The 15,981-nt window shown below is 41.6% G+C and overlaps 1 protein-coding gene across 1 annotated transcript in view; it reads right to left on the bottom strand.

Annotated features, from left to right (window-relative positions):
* Positions 1 to 15,981, bottom strand: part of LOC135487857 (E3 ubiquitin-protein ligase HACE1-like) — a 156,857-nt gene that overhangs the window by 64,132 nt on the left and 76,744 nt on the right. The window contains exon 7 of the mRNA XM_064771980.1: positions 1,825 to 1,886. Within this exon, the coding sequence (XP_064628050.1) occupies positions 1,825 to 1,886 (62 nt within the window). The remainder of the gene's footprint in view (positions 1 to 1,824; positions 1,887 to 15,981) is intronic.

Raw genomic sequence — 15,981 nt, 5'->3', positions numbered from 1 at the left:
TATTTTCTGAAGGCCTTGATAAGAGCCCCTCCCTGGCTGAGAGAGTGTTGGGCTGGGGCGGCGTCTTATGAGTGAGGCGGGCCTGGCGCCTCTCTGTTGTGGTCCATTGGATGCTGTAATCTCATGCAGGTTGGCTGTGCCTTCCTGCTTGCTGGTCGTTCCCTTGGAACCATTCGGGGCCTGTGCTGAAGGACCAGCTTGAAAATATTTGGTGACTATCCAGGCAGTCCCTCTACGAAAATCCTGTGGTGGGATTAGGTGCGTGGCTTGGCTTTCGCTGATCGTATGATCCGACATTTGTGGCCGTACCAGGTGCGTGGCGCTTGATGATGGGGTGTAGAAGTCTGTCGCTTGCAAGCTGTATTCTGGTATTCCCTCAGAACGTCAATGGGGTTGTTATCCAAGGACGGTCCAGGTGCGATGTCTCTCTGTGTGTGTTCGGACCCATTTGCTGCCCCACGAGATGTGGGGGAAACGGATGCTGGCGGAGTTGTGCCTCCGTCTTGTGAGGGTGAGGGAGTGGTCCATCTTACGAGGTAAGCGTCGGGTTGAATGTCTGTCCTGGCAGTAAAGGTTTGAAAAGAAAATGGTCAATACGTGATGGTTTGCCTCAGTCCGCTGATAATATCGTTCTGAATGACAGGGTGTCAGACTTGCATAGTTACCGTTTGATTGTCCTGTGCGTCATCATGTCCGCATTGTGTAGTGCGACGACATTGGTCGAGATAATAATGCACCAAATCTGGAGCTGAAACTTCAGTAATTATGAAAAGTTTAAACATTTTCATAGATTGCATTTTTTGGGGTCACCCGGTACAATCAATTGCTAAAAACCATGGCTATATGAACAACCACAATAGGAGAAATGAAGAAGACAACCACATTCAAGTTAAGGACCAATTCGTAACAGTTGATATTCTTGAGTAACTTTGTCAAAGCAAGGCAAAATTTTACTTTGGTCAATATATCGATGCACTAATTTGATGCCAGGTCAATAAAATGGCTATGCCTGGTCATCCTACTATAGTTCATGACAATGTAAAACTGGTGATTGTTTGTGCCTCTAACACTCTCTTCTCAGAAATGCTCCGTCTTTCTAATTGTTACAGACCAACGTCCTCCAGTATGTTGACCGAGGAACATGATGGAATGAGTGTTGTTTTTTGGTGGCTGTGTTCAGGACATGTACTGCACATGGTGCAAGGGTTGTTTTTTTCAGATGGGAAGGAAAACTTTTGATTTTCTGGCCCGTAATTAAAATCCTGACATGACTTTGAGTAAAATAATTTTGCATAAATAAGGAACTTTGATAAAAGTGTTCTGTCCCTAGTTCTAGATTTAACACATTCACTGCCGCCACATTTTTTTGAGCGCACCACCATTTGCCATGTTTGCCAGGTTTTGCGTTTTGCTCCACTGCCACACCATGAGTGTTGGCCGTGAGCCTAGAGCACACCTAGTGCATAATAAACACATTGAAATAAACGTATATCCCATAACGCTTTACGGAACGGAAGCGTATTCACCCTTGCCAGTCATTTGAAATACATGGAATAATGCATAGACTGCTCCGAATATACTCGTGCCTTGGCAATGGAGCAGGAACCAGCTTTCGAGTATATCCGGGGCTTGCCGGCGAACGTGTTAAAAAGCCAGAATACTGGGACAGGATATTTTCCCAATTCAGCTGAACAATTCAAATTTTTTGGGGGGTTTTCTTGGTTTTCTGAGACAGGGTCAGGGTGGGGCATGCGAAGGTGACAAGGGTACTAAATGTTACAATGATGATAGAGATGACACAATAACAGTAAATTTTAAACTGACCTGAAGATTTTTTGCATACTCTGGATCTATGGATGCAACATCTGTATAATTCACTGGAATGCCTGGAAAACAATTTATATTTTCAACAACAATATGTGAGAGGCATTATGTACTGAAGTGTTTTTCCTAAGAGAAATAAGGGTTTTGGCCATGCACGAATGTGCAGCAGAGAGAGACGAAGTCGACACATTCATGTCATTGCGAGAACTGATTTTATTCCTCATTCTAACAAAGCAATCATGATTCTATAAAGAGATAGTTGGACCACCTGGCAGGGTTGAGTAACTGCAGACAGATCCCTTGTTCAACTGACTTGCTTGACTAATTCCCGACATTCCGGAATTACAGCCAGCCAAAACAACATATCTATTGGTATTATAATTATACCTCTACCGGTGGTATGAGCCACTTGTTGTATGCAAATTCTGAGGTAAGGTCGGCTTGCAATTATTTTGCATACCACGCACTGGCTGAGCATCTTTTTTACTGTATACCTCATACTAGTGATCCATGATTTAGTGTGCAATTCACACATCGTAGTGCCAATCCCATAATGTTCTACACGCTGATGTGCGTCCCTGATGTGTGTCAGCGTTGTCAGGTACAGTGGAACTTCTCTTAGCGGACACCTCTCTATTAAGGACAACCTCTCTATTAAGGACTCTAGTTTTGGTCCAAAATTGTTCGTTTCCATTCAATTTGACCTCTATAATCAGGACACCTCTCTATTAAGGACAACATTTGACAGTCCCTAGGGTGTCCTGAAAAGAGAGGTTCTACTGTAGTTTCTACTTGGTAGGAGGCTATGAAACTTCCAATTGAACTCAACATTTGCTTGACGAACCCTCCCCCATAGCGTATCAAACCATCACCAGCCAGTATGAGCTCCAACTGATTTACAATGGGTGGCCATTTTGGAAGTGGTGAGGTGTTAGATTTTTCTGAGCCTGAGTAGTCAAAAACATCTTCATCTTCTTGCTGCTGAGTGCTCTGAATCCAGAGTTTTGCAGCTTTGTTAATGTCTTCTGCGGATATTTTACTGTTAGCCCTGAATGCGCACATGACCTAAGAAGTAACCATTAATAGCCTATGCTAAGTGCCAAACTTATTGGTGTCTATAATTTGCCAGATGCCCGGGGGAATTACTGGCCCCTGGCATGTTGAACTCGTTATCCATCTGCAGGCTAGCAGTCAGCATGGTTACATGTGAGTGGTCGGAGAGTGACCTGAAATGCCAGGTGTCTGAACTGTGCTTCAACCAAGCTGGACCAAGGGACCAATTAGAGACAGAATATCGACGGAGTTGTCGGAAGTGGTCACGTGGTACCATTGATTGACGTTGGTCAATCGTTTGATTTGCTGAACCCTGTTTTTTACAACTGTTTGAGCAATTTGTCGGATTGAAACCTGTATAGCTATCTCGGAATCGGTGAGATATGTGGGGTCAATATTTTTGTACTGACCCTGATATGTCGTGGCAAGTGAATGCGACCAAATAATCAGAGTTTGCAATTCTAATTGCGGTACTGTGGGCCTAGACTTCTTTTGTGATACTACCTTGTTTTTAGATCCAAGTAAGGCTATGTTGATGCCTTGTTTACCATACACCATGCAACCTATGGCCTTATTAGGAGAGGCATCACAGAACACGACCAAGTCTAATGGATTATCTGGTTCAAATGCTAACCAGGGGTGAAAACATTTACTAGTCCGATGCACGGGACTAGCCACTTTTGAACTTGGGCTAGCGGGAAGTGCATAAAAACTTTGAGCAGCTAATACAACGGACTAGTGCCTTACCTTGGCAGCCTGACCACTTCTAGATGTAGGTTATAATCCACAATACACCATTCCATTCACCCCAAGATAATCGTTCAATTCCCAGCAAAGATCCCTGCTCAGTAAACCCAATCATGCCTTCTGTTCATGGCTCTAATCGGATGTATATGGTGGTGCTTACACCCGATGCTAGCTCTCCCGCCGAATACACTATAATATATTGTGTGTTTACATGGGGGATGTTTCACTGTTGGATTGCCACCCGATTGATTCTGATTAATAAATTAGCGTTGAATCACGTGGAATTGTTGTCTGCTCCGGCCAGTATCTTTTGCTTATGGGCTAGTGCAGTCTGCCAAAGCTACTCCTGGGCTTGTAAGGCAAATTTCGATTTGTCAACATTAAGTTCAATCTGAGGCATTTAATGAGAAAGTAACAAGATCACTACATGTAGCTGAAACATTGCTTTCAAGTTTCTAAAGCACCTGCAATATAATTGTTAAGTAATGCATCTTATACACTAATTAAGAACAGCCTAACAATATGATTGGATGGAATGTCATGGTCAATATAGTCATGAAGTCGGCTGAATGATACACCTGTTAAAAGAAATTCAAAATAACAAATTAGTTTAATGGGGAGTCAGAGTTTGTGAGATTTTCAGACTTCATCTCTTGTAGTCATTCTACCCAAAATATGATGATGATGAGAAAGTACCAAATTCTACAGCATGTACAATCACTTGCCTTTGTTTAATGAAAATCATGTGGTACAGTATATGCTTGAAAAGGCTAATGATAGCCACAATGAAACGGCCAGGGGCCATTGTGCTCACCGTATACATCTTTTAGTAGGCAGGATCATGCTTAGTTTAGAGGTGAATATGGTGAACACAATCAGGCATGAAGACTTTTTTTAGATGTGTATTGATGTCAAGTAATAAGACAGGGCAGTATATATAAGTTTATGATCCAACCAATAATTGTCTATGACATCAACAAGATCAATATCGTGTGATTGCTAAGAGTCCCTGCAATAAAAAATTCATCGAAAAAAAGTCATTAATAAGCGAGATATTGCATGTCCTACTTTTTCAGTTTTGACTCCCTGGTGGCCAAATCAAGAATCAGATCAGGCCAAAATTCGGTGTCAGAGATTATCTGATGTAGGGGGTTACATGTACCAACTTTCAAGTTCATAGCTTCAGCAGTTAAGAAACGTGCCATAGTTACACTCTAATGGCCAATTTACGCCATTTGACCTCTGTGACCTAGAAAAGGAGGTCAAATCCAAAAATTATAGGACATGTGGTGTATCCTTGCTAGAAGTCCCTGCCATAAAAATTTTATCGAAAAAATTCACTCAAATAAGCAAGATATTGCACTTCTTCCTTTTTCCATTATGGCCCCCTGGTGGCCGAATAAAGAATCAGATCAGGCCAAAATTCGGCATCAAAGGTTATCTGATGTAGGGGGTTATATGCACCAAGTTTCAAGTTCATAGCTTTACTGGTTAAGAAACGTGCCATAGTTTACACTCTAACGGCCAATTTACGCCATATGACCTCTGTGACCTTGAAAAGTAGGTCAAATTGAAAACCCGTAAGATATGTGATGTATTCTTCCTAAGAGTACCTACCATAAAAATTTTATCGAAAACAAGTCACTTATAAGCGAGATATCACACTTTTTAGATATCCACTTTTTGCCCCCTGGTGGCAAAGTGGAGAATCAGATCAAACCAAAATTCAGCACCAGAGGCTATGTGATATAGGGGGTTATATGTACCAAGTTTCAAGTTCATAGCTTTACTGGTTAAGAAACGTGCCATAGTTTACACTCTAATGGCCAATTTACGCCATATGACCTCTGTGACCTTGAAAACAAGGTCAAATTAAAAACCCGTATAATATAAAATGTATATTTGCTATGAGTACCTACAACAAAAGTTTTATCGAAAACAAGTCACTAATAAGCGAGATATCACACTTTTTAGATATCGACATTTGGCCCCCTGGTGGCCAAACAGAGAATCAGATCGGACCGAAAATCAGTGTCAGAGGTCAGCTGACCTAGGGCATTCTGTGTACAAAGTTTCAAGTTCATAGCCCTAGCAGTTAAGAAACGTGCCACTGTTAGGATACGACGACGACGACGACGACGACGACGACGACGACGACGACGACGGACACAGCGCTATCGTATAGACTCCCCTTACGGTGAGCCAAAAAGGCATCAAAGGCAAAAATAACATGGTACCATAGAGTAGAGTATCCTATATAACACTTTAGTGGACTTTACCATGATGTCTAATTCTTGTGTCCTAGATATTCAAGTGGACAGAAGAAAGTGTCCTAGATATATAGGTGGACTTGACAATGTGGTACAATAAAGAAGGGTGTCCTAAATAAATGTATCTGGGTGGAATATTAGAGTGTGTGACGATGACGACTAGCTCGTTATATTCGGGTTATGGGGATTATGGTAGAGCACTCTGGAGGTAACAACTCATTACGAGAAAAGCATAAACTCAACCCCGCGCATGCGCAGACGTGACCCGATCTGACCTAATTGGCAGACCAGCCGGTCAATAGAAAATACATTGAGCACGTAGGTATTGCCATCTCACGGCTTCCAGGGGAACTGGGGGCAAGTTGCCGATAGCAGACATGAAGGATATAATATATATCTATCCCCTGGCCAAATTTCAAGTAATTTGAAGAAAATTTTAAGTTGAACACATCGACGGTGAAATTTGCCCGATTTTCCAAGCCTAAATGCATTAGAATTGCTTTGAAAAATGGCAAAATTAGAGAATGTAGTGACTTTGAAGGCTTGTAACTTCGCGCGCGTTGCATGGATTTTAGTTGCCGATAGCAAGTGCAGATGGCGATACCGTATAGAGCACCTCCACCAAGTTTGAGCGTATTTGAAGAAACTTCACCGTTGAACATTGGGTCCTCAAAATCGACTATTTTCAGAATGTTGTAATTTCGTCAGAGTCCAAATCAAGAAAAACCCATTGATTCTTCTTCCTTAAAATGCAACAGGAGCACACTTTACATTACCTTGAGGATGTTTCGGTTGTGTATGGGTGTGGTGTGGACCTGGCCTGATTACTCCAATGTGTGGTCCTGTTAGCAGGGTGTGGGCCGGGTGTGGCCTGGCCGGGGGGGGGGGGGGGGGGGTCGTTATTCCTTGAAAGACCATTTTCAGAATGTTGTAATTTCGTGAAGATGATTCGGTGGTGCATGGATGTGGTATGACCCTGGCCTGATTACTCCAATGTGTGGTCCTGTTAGCAGGGTGTGGGGTGTGGCCTGGCCGGGGGGGGGGGGGGTCGTTACTCCTTGGAGGTCAATTTTCAGAATGTTGTAATTTCGTCAGAGTCCAAATCTGGCAAAAACCCACTGAATCTTCTTCACAAATGCAACAGGAGCACACTTTACATTACTTGACAATAATTGGGATTAACGCCGCGAGTGCGTGACAATTCCAAACTTGTTGTTGCGGGATCCATGGTAGCGATTGCGGGCCTCTGATTGGCTGGCGATGTGAACGGTGCTGCCACCTTACGGATAGCGGACTTGCTCCATTTCTCCTAATGTGATTTCTGCTATTCCCACTGTCACTTGTATTGGCAAAGTCTTACAATCGTACACGCATCCAATGTTTGACTAGGCTAAGACGTACTCCAACTGGAGACCCTAAACTTACAACTCTCTAAGGGCAGATGAACAGCCCATATATACTCCCACATGATTGCCAAGGATTCAGGGGCAATCTTGTGTTTCAGTGGAAAGCTGTTTGTATTGCCCCCTTGTAACTAGGCAGATTTGCCCTTGCTTAGAAACGACAGTGCCACCCTTTTGACATGATAAGAGACTAAACAAAAACCATCATTGATAATGTAATGATTAAACCTGACCCTTCGTACAATAAACCTTCAGAGATTTCTGAACAAGCATTCTCGGGACTTCCACTTGACTGTTTCACTCCAGCTACAGAAGATGAAATGAAAAAGATAATTTCGTCCATGGCTACTAAGTCATGCGAAATAGATCCTATCCCCACATGGCTCCTAAAAAAGACCCTTGGGGACCTTCTTCCGATTTTAACACTTGTAGTCAATGAATCAATGTCAAGTGGGACTTTCCCAGAATGTTACAAAAAGGCTCGTGTGCGCCCGCTTCTGAAGAAACCCTCTTTAGACCATGAGGTATCGTCAAATTACCGTCCAGTATCAAACCTTCCTTTCATGTCAAAAGTTGTTGAGAAGGTTGTGTCAAAGAGGCTGTCAGATCACTTTGACACAAACAGGTTGTTTGATCCAATGCAGTCAGCATATCGAGCTAAGCATAGCACAAAAACTGCGGCTGTTATAAAACGCGGATTCCGCGGAAAAAATCTAACTTGGCTACAGGGTGGCTACCTGAACCGCAGGTGAGAATTTTTCATATTAGTAGTGTGCATTGTTGTGCGCATGATGTACTCCTGGTGACAAGGTCTTTGGAAATCCCCGTTATATGGTGCGCTGTATGCGCCGTAAATCACAAGCACCTTGTAGTTTGAAATAAACTTATACTCTAGACGGGCCGCGAAGTAAGTTTTTGTGATTGCTAAAAATAGACTCCAATGTGCAGTCGCATATGGTTAGTTAGGTTCGAGCTGCAAGGAGATTGTCCTAAAAAATTTTCGTAGACCAGAATTCAGTTCGTCATCGACTTATATTTGAAGGAGGCATATGCCGTAACGTACATCAATCCGGGCATCAATCACACTTGAAAGCAGCCTCGTAATGTGTTCCGTTAGGGAAGGAACCACGGTGGTGTCGAAGATAACATGCAAAGTTTATCAACACCAAGAAAAAAAGAGGGAAGAGTCGATCGGAATGGCATGAATGGCGCTCTAGAGGATTAAAATCTGACCGATGAAATGTGCAGATAACTGGTAGTTCTTGCCTCCGATATATGATTTATGTTGTTATTTGTATAATATAATTATCATTAAATATTATGCGCGTATTTACTGGCAGCTTTGTGATTTTTCCGAGGATTTCCGCGGAATCCGCGTTTTATAACAGCCGCAAAAACTGCCTTGCTTAAAGTTCACAACGATATTGTCCATGCCATGGATTCTAACAAAGCTGTTCTGTTTGTGGCACTGGATCTGTCTGCTGCTTTTGACACACTGGACCACCTAATTCTCCTCAAACGTCTTGAGAATAGATTAGGGGTTATTGGATCAGCATTGCAGTGGTTCAAATCTTATCTCACGGGGAGGTCACAAGAGGTGATGGTGAAAGACGCTGTATCAGATAAGGTTCCCTTACATTTTGGAGTTCCACAGGGTTCTGTACTGGGCCCTCTCTTGTTCACTGCAAACAACAGTCCTCTTGGCGACATTATCCGATCATTCCTCCTGCCATATATATACTGTTTGCTGATGACAGTGGTCTCTACATTATCTTTGATCCAACTAACCCAACCGTGGTGCAAAATGTTATTTCGAGCCTTACACTATGTGTTGAGTCAATTAAGGAATGGATGGTGAGAAATAAACTGAAATTGAATGACAGTAAGACCGAATTTTTCCTTGCATGTGTAAAGAACCTACAGAAGTATGTGTCTGATCTGAAATTGAAAATTGGTGATACTGAAATTGAGCCGAGTGATACCATCAAGATCCTTGGTGAAACATTTGACAGAGAAATGTCCATGAAAACGCATGTTAACAATGTATGCCGTGCGGCAAATTTCCATCTCTATCGTATAAACAAGATCAGATCTTTGCTCAGTAAATCAGCAGCAACAAGTGCAGTGCGGACCTTCGTTGTCTTGTTACAGTTAGCCAATTTGTATCAAATTGTTAACGGTATTTAGTTGATTCATTTCACGACAAACATTTCGTATTCACATGATTTAAGGGTTAAGTGTACATTCTTAGTTAATCATGATTATTTAGATCATAAACACATTTTGGGGATCTCTTAGGTTCAATGCCTGATTGGGGCTTGTCTGGTGAAATCCTTGGGTGAAGTGGCCTTTGTTGGCTGGCCCAAACGGAGGACATTTCACTAGGAATCGATATGTTTGGAGGGTTACAACTAATTCGTCTAAAAGAGGTTTAGGTCATTTAATTTACATTGTATTAAATTGTGGGTTGCCACGGTATTTTAGAGATGATTTCGGATTCTCAGTATCAAACCCTGGAGCAATATTTTATTCTTGATCTTGTCCAGATCCAGGTTATGCACGCGCTAGTAATTAGGCTGCAACACTGGATACCATAATTATCAACTCTACTGGATGGCTGATCATGTCTATTGTGATTTTGACACCTCATTAGCTATCCTATCACTGGAACAATGCCACTTATTATTTGTTGTGGTAATTGTATAAATATGATCTCAGTATCACTTCTAGGAGCAATTGGGCATCTCTGTTTACGATAGATGTGCGTCAGAGGTCGTCTTTAATTGTCACCTCCTTTTCTTCATGTTGAGTATAGCCTATTAAGGTTACACCAACTCATTATTTAGATAATTGGTTTGTGAGAAGTCAATTATGATCTTTCGCAAACAAGTCAATTATATTTTGGAACTTTCTAGAAGCTTTCCTAATATCTTGTGTTCGGACACGCATTTTACAATTACCGGAAACAACCACGTGGTGCTCTGGACCACCTTCGTTATGGTGGACACTAGCTCTGATTGGCGGAGTTAGGATATTCCGGGGGTGTCACGTGTGCGCGAAAGGGTTTGATAAGAGAGTTTTTGGGATCATCTAGGCAGAGTTTGTGGGATCACCGAGAGTTTTGATAGGACCATCTAGAGTTTCAGGAATCATCTAGAGTTTTTATGAGCACCATCTAGCCAGTTTTGGAGATCGTCTCGTTGATACCACTTGTGAAGTTCAAACCATATTTTATACAACTTTGGATACCTGCCTCAAAAAAAAAGGTTAGACCACATTTGGTCCATTCTGATTTTCGTTTTTGAATTGTACTCGCGATTGAAATATATTTTGTGATGTTTATATAAGTCGTTGCGTTAATTGTGTGTTTGGAACGAGAGAGGTTGGTTTGCCACTTAGTGTATCGCCACGGCACTAAGGGGGCAAGATCTATTATAAGAACACCTGGTCATTTCGAGGGCGCTTATCCCTTCGAGGGACTAGCGATTCGTAACATCGAGAGACTAGCGATTCGTAACAGTCTTGCGGTTGGACAACGCAAATAGTCTGCTTTATAACATATCTGAGGCCAATGTGCGTAAGCTTCAACTGGTTCAAAACTCGGCAGCTCATCTCGTCACTAGGGTGTCCAGAGGGGATCATATCACTCCGGTTATGTGCGCACTCCACTGGCTTCCTTTGAAAGCAAGGCTTGAGTACAAGGTTAATCTAATGGTCTACAAATGTCTACATGATTACGCACCAAAATATCTCGCAGACTGCTTAGAAGTTTACAAACCCTCATGCTCCCTGCGATCAAGTACAATGGGTCTGTGTAAGGAATTCCGCACAAACCGGGTGATAGGCTCCTCTGCATTCGCAGTGGCGGGACCAAAGCTATGGAATGAGCTCCCAAATAGTGTTCGTGGCCAAAGTACCCTGGGTCGTTTTAAAACTGCACTAAAAACTCATATTTTTAAGAAATTCTTTTGAATCCTATTTTTAAATCCCACTTGCACGTTTTCTTTAGTAATGACTTTTATTCTATCATGTATTAATGTTTTATTGTTTTATTATAAATTGTGAAGCGCTTAGAAGTTTTAACAATGTTAAGCGCTATAAAAATGTTTTTTAATAAAAATAAATAAAAATAATAATAATAATAATAATAAACATGTAAAGGGATGTTCAAACATGAGTTATTAGTATTTTATGATTCTGTTTTTATTGAAGGACTATTTTTATCAATTCATGTAATGTTGCTCAACTACTGTTGATTGTTATGCAATTTCTGTTTGGCGTTGGTCACAATCCAGGCTTCTACATGACCTAATGGGACTCATTATTTGACCCTCTCATATCACAAGTGTCTGATATATCTAGGCAGACGTGACAATTATCTAGCATGGAGCATGGTGCTCTACTGATCAAGTTGACCTAGATAACCACGCAACATGAGTCAGGGTGTCCTAAATGCCAAGGTCTACTTGATATTAACACCAGAAACCTGAATCTTGCTTTCTCCCAATTTGATGGTTCCCACGTGGTTAGAAAGGGTTCTTTTGTAGCAAGACCAAAAACTCATCTGAACTGACCAGTTTTTTTGCAAGTGAAAGAAAGCAAAATCTACTAGGACCTTATGGACAACACTGTATTGCCACAATCCCCTCTTCAAACTCAAGGCCTGTTTGCCAGGGAGCTTTGCTTATGGTCTATCTGGCTGTACAAATAAATCAGAACCAGCTGAATGTTGCAGCAGTAATTACATTTTACATTATTCATTGCGATAGTTTCTTGGACTGAGACAACCCAGTTGATGCATGGTCACAACCCAGTTGACTGCCAGTAACTGCAGTTGGGACTCAAACATGTAATCCTCCTAAGTCAGGTTTAGGCAACTCAGTCCAGTAGATTCATGGTCATAAACCTGCAGGGGTTGAAAAAATATCCAAATTTGCCCAACTAGCCAAGGACTAGCTTAAAGGCAGACTGCATTAGCCCATAAGCAAAAGCTACTAGCCTGAGCAAATTTCAGTAGACGACAAGCCCACATGATTCAACGGACATTCCCCAATACGGCTAATTCATTAATTGGAATCATGTACACACAAGATCAATTACAAAGCATTCCGCGGGAGTGCTAGCTAGCATTGGGAGTGAACACCCATACATTCAATCAGAGCCGATCGTGTATACAATATATTTTGGTTATATCATTGACAGAATGCATGGTTGTGTTTGCTAAGTGGTGACTGTCTAGTTAGTGGGAATCTTTGCCGGGATTTGAACGATTATTTTGGGGTAAATGGAATGGTGTGTTGTGGATTATGACCTACATCTAGAAGTGGTCAGGCATCCATGGTAAGGCACTAGTCAGTCGGGCTAGTTGCTCAATGATTTTATGCACTTCCTGCTAGTCCAAGTTAAAAAGTGGTTAGTCCCGGGTGTTGGACTAGCCGATTTTTCAACCCCTGTACTAGAGACAACCAGTAAATGTGGTGAGGACCTTTATATGATTTCCTTTGAAGTGTAAGTTGTGACAAACCAGTGAGTTGATGCATGGTCACAACCTGGGGTCAACCAATACAGTCGGGACCTTCAAAACAATTATTTTGAAGTGCATGCTCACAAGCTAGAAGCATCAGTAACTGCAGTCTTGATGTTTACATCAATTCCTCTAATATACTGACAAAGCAGTCAACATGGTCACAATATACAGCATAGGGACAACCAGTATGCAGTGTCAGGACTTAAGTCCACGGCCAATGGGTATGATTGATAGTTAGCACTGATAGAGAGCAAAAATTCAACAAATTAAATGATATCTTTTCAAATTAACTGCGACTTGCTGCACTATATTTTGAGGTTAGTACTCACGGTGGATAACCGTAGCGGTTTAGCGGTTTAACACTACGTTCGGTTCAACGAACTTCGGTTTTACCATGATTTTCCAGGTAGCACATATTTTTACAATTTTCGGTAAGTTCCTGTTGTTTAATCTGGTTCTGCTTTTTAGGCATAGATCATCGGAAGTAGTAGTGAACATTAGTTTACCCATGCGTATGTAACTTCGAGAAACGGAGCTAATATTCACGTTGAGAGGTGAAAATTTTATGATGTTCAAAGACATCATTTTATTGCGAAGCCTCTCGAATTGATGCCAATCTTGCAGGGCTATCTTGTACTGCAATGTCAACAATAGAGACTGACGAAGTAGCAAGTAATATGCATTTTGCATTGCGGAGATACAGCGCAAAATATCTTGACTTCATAAAAGCGTTTCGTGTTTAGCGAACTGAACACTGGTTTAGCAATATAACACACTGAAAGTGTATGGGTTGCATGGTTGAACGATTTCAAATTATTTATTGCACTTTTCTCGAAATATGGCCCATACAGTCATGATTCCCAATCTAAGATGTAACTTTACTACCAATAGTTGATTGTTTTTGCCTTCGAGGTGCGGGAATTGCCTTCAATCAGCCAAATATTTTACTCTATTTCAGGAGCAATGTTTCTTCACAACTTTTATAAGAAAACATCGACGAAAATGCACAGTCTCGTTGAGCAGTATCTCATACACCATCCCGGAGAGTGCACTTTATGCTTGTAGGTCTTGTGACACACCGCACACTCGTAAAGGTTCTCGCCAGTGCTATCTTTGAAGTGTCATGTGCCGATTGAGCTTTGAAGTGTCATGTGCCGATTGAGCGTCCCTTTTACACACACCACACACTCGTAAAGGTTATTGCCAGTGCTATCTTTGAAGTGTCTTGTGCTGATTGAGCGTCCCTTTTACACACATGTCGCACACCAGTACTTTGAACCATACAAGCTTATTACGAACTGTTGCTCTGAGAACAACTTGTTTGTTGAAAGTTTAAGTAAAATTATATCATTCAAATTGTTGCTTGCTTATATCTTTTTGTTCTTTTTTATATGAACCTTGATGATTGAGGATAGGATGTTCATGGAGACAAGAAGATCGAACTGGGGTCACCATGCCAGTACTGTGCCATGGAGTGCCATGGAGTACTGCAGTATATATCAGAAACTGAATTTCGACGTACAGATTGCCTTTGTTTAACTGTACAAGGTGAAGTCGCTAAATTTTACTCGAGGGTTCGCTAAACATGAACGGTCATTGCAGAAATCGGTCAAAACCACGAAAAAAATTAAGAAAAGGACAGAATTTCGAATGAAAAACCATGGAACACATACCCAGGTGTTTAGCTTCGAGGGGAATGTGACGGCCTTACGTTGACCAAACAGCAATTACATGGTACCCTACTAAACTTGTTTAAAATTGTAATTAAATAGCCTTATAAATGAGAAAAACCATGGCGTTATGATCTGAAGGATAGTATATTGTATCTAGCAAGAGCCCAGGCTGCTACATCCCAAACATTTATTCATATCTTCCATTTTTTATTTCATATGCTGATATTCAACTCTCGTCGTCTGCTAGAGTGCATAAGCAGCAGTTCGCTGAACCATACATGTGGTCGCTAAACCGCTCTTATTCCAATGTGGTAATAGCAATTACAATGAAAATCAATGAACCACATGATGGAATCGATTGCTTCTTCTTCTGAATCGGATGGCTGAGTGAGCACTGATGATGAATAGCCATGGGAGGGTGAAAGGTCATGAGCCAGTTCTACCAGCTCTTCTCGGTCAATACTGTAAGGTCCGTTGTGATGTGTTCAATGTAAAATGCAGGTTGATCATCCCTGAAAAACATGAGGAGAAAATGTTTTAATTTCATCAACCAAGTTATATATATAATTTATTCCGACCAGCAGACACTGATTGAATTAGGTGCTAATGTAGGAAGTTCATTGAGAAGAATATTCAACACCTCTCACCTGCTACCATTATAAATTGTCATCATACTCTGAATCTGATGACAATTTATAGTGGTAGCAGGTTAGTTTACATTTGTGTACACTTTTACACTGTGCGTATACCAGTGACAAACTTAACATTCATAAGTAAGCTTCTTGAGAAAGTGGTGGTCAGACGTCTCCAGGACTATTTCACCAATGCTGGTTTGGACGAGGTGATGCAATCGGCATACAAACGCCATCACAGCACAGAGACTGCTCTATTACGGATTCATGATGACATCACCAAGGAGCTTGACCGCGGTCGTATTTGCTTGATGGCGATCTTAGATCTGTTGGCTGCTTTTGATATGATTGACAAAGGAATCCTGCTACGCACCTTACAACAGCGTTATGGTGTACCCGGTACTGCCCTGAATTGGTTCGACAGCTATCTTACAGGCAGGACCCAATCGGTGCATATTGGCAGCTCCAAATCAGACAAGGTGCCGGTTGAGTATGGTGTCCCACAGGGATCGGTTCTAGGACCCATACTCTTTAACGCCTACACATCTGCAACCCAGGATATCATGAGCGCGTGTGAAACATTATATGAAAATATGCTGACGACAAGGATGTTTACAAGTTCTGTGACCCCAACCCAGCAGCCATTTCTGTAGCCATGGCTTCACTTGTAGATGGTGTCAATGAGCTCCGGTCTTGGCTGACTCTAAACCAACTGATGTTTAATGACCCTAAAACGTAATTTATTTGCTTTGCAGCCAGCAAACAGCAGATCAAGCTCTGTGAATCTCTTGTGCTGAAAGTTGGCGATGCAATGATTAAGCCAAGATGTCATGTACGAAGTCAGGGTGTGAA

The sequence above is a fragment of the Lineus longissimus genome, chromosome 5 (assembly GCF_910592395.1).
Source record: "Lineus longissimus chromosome 5, tnLinLong1.2, whole genome shotgun sequence".
Lineage (NCBI taxonomy): Eukaryota > Metazoa > Nemertea > Pilidiophora > Heteronemertea > Lineidae > Lineus > Lineus longissimus.
Note: the sequence above shows the minus strand (reverse complement) of the source record. Positions and strands in the feature narration are given on the sequence as shown.